The 7124-nt window shown below is 31.9% G+C and overlaps 1 protein-coding gene across 1 annotated transcript in view; it reads left to right on the forward strand.

Moving 5' to 3' along the window:
• The window catches only part of LOC106472507, a 6752-nt gene extending 941 nt beyond the window's left edge, over window positions 1-5811 (forward strand). Inside the window, exon 2 of the mRNA XM_013933163.2 lies at window positions 5695-5811. Within this exon, the coding sequence (XP_013788617.2) occupies window positions 5695-5811 (117 nt within the window). The remainder of the gene's footprint in view (window positions 1-5694) is intronic.
• The last annotated feature ends 1313 nt before the right edge of the window (window positions 5812-7124 follow it).

The following is a 7124-nucleotide window of genomic DNA, read 5'->3' on the forward strand; positions in this document are numbered from 1 at the left end:
GGTGCATTCTCGTGCCATTGAAAGGAACGCGATTTCAGAAAAGAGAGGACATTATGGCCGCAACGACAGCCGAGCTAAACTCCATTTCGAAAGAGGCTTTCTCGGAATGCTTCCAACAATGGCGACACCGCTGGGAGAAATGTGTGGAGTCCCAAGGAGACTACTTTGAGGGTGATTAGGTTTCCAACGCTCCAGGTATGCCAGTTTTTATTCCCCAGCCAAAGGTCGGATACTTTTCTCACAGGCCTCGTATTTGTGGTAAATTTGATCTAAGTAAGAGTTTTTTCTTTCCGATTTGTAAAAAATCCTTATGTGATAGAAAAAAATGAATATTATTTTTGAAATCTGTGAAGCTGAATTATGGAAAATCCATTATTAAAATCAAAACAACTTTTATGAACTTTAAATATGCAGGCCTGTGCAAGTTTTTGTATTCTAAAATGCATCTTTGAAATCTACAAAAATGAATTTGTCTTCCCCTGCACTTGATAATAAATGAGGCTTAGCAATTATGATGCACAGGTGGAAATCAATTTTGTAATATTGTAACTACTAGAAAACAGTTATTCTATATTTTTTATTTATCGTTCTAGGTTCTAATAAAACTAAAACTTAAGCATTTATGAGCAAATAGTAGCAATATATACTCCTGTTCATAAGCACTTACACACCTATGCTGTTAAATTCCAACCACCAGGGAAGGATAACCAACATATAAATACCTACAAAATTTATTGGATTGTTCCAGGATTTGTACAGAGCCATATCATAAATTCTTCCTCACACTGCTTTTACTTTAGACAATTCTCCTTGAAATTACCCTACTGTAAATCCTCTCTCAATGTGTTTTCGGAGCCAGGATTATGTTAAAGTCTGTGGGAATCTCGGCTTATTGCAGATGCACATGCTTGTTTGCTTTTGACAGTGTTGTATTATGGTGTCACATAAACAAACTAATGGCAGGAGCGGTGATTCACTGCTTTATGTTTGGCAGGTTTCTATTTCAGCCATTACTAGTAAAACAAATGTACAAAATAGATGTGAAAAAGTAATAAGTAGAAACCCTCAGAAGTACTATGGAACATCATAGTCTATACTAAAAAGAACAGAACAGTACTACTACTTTTATTTCACACTTTTTTTATGGTGGTTACAAGTGCAGTCAAATTTACAATGTGTATAGAGTTAGGGTAGAGAAAATAAGAGATCAAATATAGTTATAGTGAAAAAGAACATTTGATATTTATTTATGAAGTTTTAGAGATTATGCAAATAAAATTTAATAATTTTTAGATGATGAAAATATTTTAACCATAAAATATAAATCACTTTGCACTTGGAGCAGTCAACCTGACTCCATGTATTCACAGAAAATAATTTAGTAGAAATACTTAAAAACTCTGATTTTTTGTCTACAAAAGACTTGTAATGTTTACTAAAAGCTTGAAAAATTTCACAAAGACATACAAAACATGTTAAAAGTTATAGTATGGAAACTATCATGGTTATTTTTGTGTCACATGGTTGGTGTATCACACAGAGGCAGTAGCAAAAGGGTTAATTAATACACAAGAAGTCATAAAAATGGTAAATGTTGAAAAATCAACGGTCTAGGGTAATACAGAATCTTGAGAAAAATGTGTTCAATTACAAGTACAGCTTACAACAGTTTGTTAACTCTCAAGTTGCAAAGCAAATCTTAGTGCTGCCAACTGTCACTCCAAACACCAAATATAAAAACATGAAATGCAAAGAAAACCCTTTCTTTTACATGTCTTCCTTTTAGTTTAGTCTGAAGAGATGAGGAACATCATACACACACAGTCCAATTGATAAAATTAGGGAAATGGATGTAAAATACTGAAATTTCAAATAGACAATTAATGTGCCATAAACTAGCTATTATTTTTCTAATTTAATTCTCAATTTTAATACCATATTGGAATCAAATATACAGGGAAAGTTATGAAACATTTTAATATTTATACACCAAGTACACCCAAAAACTATCAATAAACACAATTAATTAACCTTAACAAAATGTCTAAAAAAACTGATTGAAATGAAGTGAATTTACCAGTGGAAGTTGACAATAATTCTGTTAAATATTATTAGAGGTGTTCACTATACAAAATGCACATGCTTAAAAAAACATTCAGAGTAGAATATATTGATCAAATGGTGGTCCTTTGTTTAGAGAAATTTCAGTTGTGGGATCATTCAACAAAGTTTGGTGGAATCTCCTTGAAACTATAGTAGTAGTTCATTACATAAAATTGTCATAAACCTTCTGAACTTTTTATAAGGTCAGCCAAACAAGGATGGGAGATCACTACCATAAAGTACATTATCTAAGTTTTAATTCCTTTATTTCAAAAACCTTTAAAAAAATACATACTGACCATTCCCTCATCTGTGTCACTGATGTAAGTAAAAAAAAGCAAAGATCCTAACACTGAGCCCTGAGGTACCCTACTCATGACATTAATCCAGTTTGAATGAACTCTGCTTTCTTCCATCTGACCAGTTTTCTATCGAATGAATTAAACCTATCCCCCACACCTACATATAACTTTTTAACAAGCCTTTTATGTGGCACTTTGTCATATACTTTCTGAAAAACCAGAAACACCAGATCCATACCTGTACCCTCACCTAATAAGCAGTAACCTCTTCAAAGAATGTCAAAAAATCAGTAAGAAAAGATTTTCCCATTGTAAAACCAACTTATAACCCTTTAGCATTTAGGAGAGAGAAAACAAAACAAACTCTTTAAAACACAAAGGCTAAAGAAGTTGTTTACATACTACTGGCCCCATAACCGAATGACAATATCTTATACACTCACCTTTAATATTTTCTGAAAAAATACCATGGGATCAGATCTTTTTATTGTATTAGAGACAAACTGATTACTATATCTAATTTTGGTACACAAGTTCAATTGCAACTTCATGATAAACTCCAATTTCTCAGCACAAAATTCAAGTTTACTCTATAATGTACATGCACTATGTTCCCAACATAATGACTGTTAAAAATGCTAATGTACACATCTATATATGAAGCTTAAAATCTGTTTGCTTGCTTGCTTGCTTGTTTGTCTGCCACATTCACTGTGCAGGTCACACTTCTGCTAGCGGCACTGGTAATTTTATCATTAACATATACATTACACAAATAAATTCTATGCAGACTTGACATTTTTAGGTAAGTTTGAGTTAACATTTAATTTATAACATAGCATTACAGACCTATTCAGTTATAGATCATTAACTATACATCTACTAATACCTCACACACAAAACAAATGTATGCAGAATTAGAATGTCGTGTGTGAAAATGCAAACAATAGGCCTAGCCTATAAAACAAAATTATGCCATCTGCCATAAAATAGAATATATTTAGCCTCACACACAAAAGAAATTTATGTAGTCTACCACAAGATAATTACATTATAATACATATTTTGTAAAATGAGATTAAAGGCAAGTCGGCAAATGTATTTTATTCTACTTTTTTTTTTCTCTGGGTGGTTCAATACCTGTAAGTGAACTTTTTTTTGACACATTATAAAGTACAATGTTGCATTTTGTTTGTAGTATATTTGATACATCAATGTCATAATGTGAATACGGTATGACATTCATAAAAATAAAATAAATTTACATTAAAGCAAATTGAACATAATATTACATACACATTTACATTTGAAATTTTAATATTTGAGGAGGAATGACAGCGGAAGGGGGGGGAATAGAGCTAGGCTTATAGTGTTCACCACAACGGGTATTCAATAATAAAATAATCTAAATATTCTTCATCAGGGCCTGTTTATCCTTATCAGCAAAGGAAAAACAAAAAACATCGTTCATAAGGAAGCCCTGATTTAAAACAGGTTTGTAGTTTATTTTCAAATATCAAACCTATGGCTTTTGACTTTTTTTCATAAATTCAAAAAATATTTTCGACCTATCAAAACATGGAACAGGGAAACAGAGGGAGTAGGTTTTTTCGAAATTCTGGCAATGCCAGGTAATGCTGCTAGTATACTTATAAGTAAATTAAAAATCCATATGAAAAAAGTGAAGTTGCATATCTAGTTGTGTTTTTATACTATTCCATTATTATCTCTCATTTACTTTTTAGCATTTATACCTTGCAAGGCATTTATACATAGTGATGAAAAGGGGTTCTTGTTCATCACTTGCAAGATGAAATATGTACCAGGATAATAACTTTTTTCAGTTAATAATCTTATGCCAAGCCTTGACAAATTCCAGGTGCCATGTCTATATGGCGACTAAAAATTTCAGTGTGGTGACTAGTATATTTTCTCCCATTTTATTCATGCATAGGACTGTGCTAAAGAGAACTCAAATCTAGAACAGTTCTGAACTCTTGGAAGTCTGGAACTATTTTCACATTCTTTCAGTCTATGATTTGCTTTGTTGTAATTAAGAACAAAACTATACAATGGGCTGTCTATGCTCTGCCCACTACGGGGATTGAAACCCAGTGTCTAGTGTTGCAAGTCTGCAGACATACCAATATGCCATTGGGAGGGGCTTTTTAGTCCCAAATCAAACTTTGTTTCTAGGATTTTAATGGTGGATTCTGCACTTATACATAATGATAATATGTACAGTTAGTGATATGAAAGAGAAAAGGAAAAATAAAATATAAACATTTACCTTAAAAAACTTTTGATATTCATTTAGGAAGTTCTAAAGATTATGCAAATAAAACTAGAAAACCGTAAGATGAAGAAAAGTATTTGAATACTTAAAATGAAAATCACCTTGCACTGGAATATTATATCAGTTTATTATGAACTGTGCATGTATATACTCAGAAGGGACCAAAGGCAGTTAGTTCAGGCAATAATATCAAGTGGTTGTTGATATAATATGAACGTTAGCATGCGCTGACTGCTGTGAAAGTAAATAAATATACATTGGTGCTTCAATTACCTGTGCAGGTCCAGGGAAATAAAAAAATTGTGGATAACAGAAACAGCAGATAATCGAGGCACTAATATATCTCACTAGTTAGCCCATTGTTTAATCTTAATAAAACTTTTAATATTTAAGTTCCTTGTTTTAAATTATAATTTTTTTTTGGTCAGTTAATCACATTATCCTGAAAAATTATAAAAGTCTTCACAATCCTAAACATAAAAGCCAAGTGTTGGTCAGTTACAATCGATTTATCTGAATTTTGCAAGTTATACGAGTTTAATTCCACATTTTCTCCTATAATAGTTTCTCCTTTAATTGCCCATTCCCATTTTAGTAGAATTTAATTGCTAAAATATGCATAAATAGATCCTAAATTTCTGCACTTTTTGTACTATAGACACAGAAGTGCTTTCGCACCCTATCAACTCCTGTGAAAAATAAGTCAAAAATTAGTGCAAATCTACACTGGGAATTATTAAGAAAAAGCCTTTGTTAAAACACACTGAATATACCAATTATCTGTAGAGAAGAGGACAATGCATAACTGGGCAACACCCCAACACAACCTGAACATGCATCTGTGGTTAAAAGATGCCTGCCGTGCAAGATAGAACAGCAGACGACAACTGAAGTTGAATGATACCGTTCAAAAATCTTAATGTGTATTTTGTGTGTTTTTGTATACTATGTTTTTAAACATTAATCAAATATTTTATATCCCTGTCTTAACAGCTGAAAATAAAAGATGCAAGGCTAGGCTTTAACCAGCCGACTTATGATTTAAATGCACACCAGATCCTGTATGCAAAAACTCCAGATATCATTAAACACCTGAACTTTTGCAACTAAAATTTATTTCCAAGTGACAGTTTCTCCTAAACATGTAAATTATTGTCTAGAATTATAATAGCACAATTATTTTGAGAAAATCTGGGGAAAAAACAACACCATAATCGAGGCACTAGTGTAGCCCCTATTTCCCTTTACAAACATAGTAAAGTTAGGTTAGGCACACCTGGCTCCTGAGCTTTTGAGTTGGCTCCTAGATCTGAAAATATTTGTCAAAGCCTGTCTTAAGCAAAATTTAGCAGCCACTATTCTGATCAGAAGCAACATTTGCGACAATTCTGGACAGTAGAAAATTGGGTCTCAAAATGTTGCTTTTATTTATTTCTTACAAATATTCTAATAAATTTTGAGAGTATGATAGTCAATTTATATCAATTTACTTAGAATGTACTATTTTATACTAAATTATTACTCAGAATTTCTGTTATCTGGTAAATACCAGTCAAAAGTTATTTGACCAGCAAATACCACAAGTCAATCTAAATTGCTGCAAAACCTCTACGAGGGGCAGATGTCTTGCATATTAAGTTAGGCTGACCTCATTTCTTATTTCACAAAAAAATTTCGATCTTTTGGACCAATATGTCTCACCAGATGGAACTTTTTTTAAAAAAAGAAAAACTAGTTTAAATACTGCAACTTAAATAAAAACTAAACTAGACATCTATCAAAATATAAAATAATTATTTTGCCAATTGTCAAAATAAAAGGCTTTTACTTATACTTCTTAATTTTATAAATATATACTGTGTTGTTGTTGGGCTTAGGATTCTTCTACAGTAGGTGTCTCTGAGTTGTTGATGATAAATAAACAGCACACTATTCACTTGTTTTCAAAATAATATATATAAATTTGGATCAAGTTAAATGTATGAACAATAAATTCTTCACACTGTAGAGATTATAGGCATATCATAGACTATATATATAGTTTTCTTCTTGTCAAAAGTCCACTTAGGCGTATTTAATTACTTTAGAATTTCAGTTGACAAGCCAAACTATCTTCTCTATTACTATTGCACTAGTATTCTGTGTGTGTGATTCACTTACAACTGTGAGCAAGTTACCGTAATAATTTGGTCATCTTTCTGCTAAATATCATCTGTTCCTTTCGTGAAAGTGCACTCAGGCTAATTCAATTACTTTATAACCATACTTTGATGGACTAATTCTTCTTTTTATCTCCTTTTCTACTGTTAGTCTTACTCTAACATATTAAACGTTAGGCTCATCACTACTATGGTAGATAACTTCATGCCAAACTTTTCCTTGGCCACGACTTTCTTCTGCTATTGTCTGTCTGATGTTTTTGG

This window comes from Limulus polyphemus, unplaced genomic scaffold (genome assembly GCF_000517525.1).
Source record: "Limulus polyphemus unplaced genomic scaffold, Limulus_polyphemus-2.1.2 Scaffold5389, whole genome shotgun sequence".
Lineage (NCBI taxonomy): Eukaryota > Metazoa > Arthropoda > Merostomata > Xiphosura > Limulidae > Limulus > Limulus polyphemus.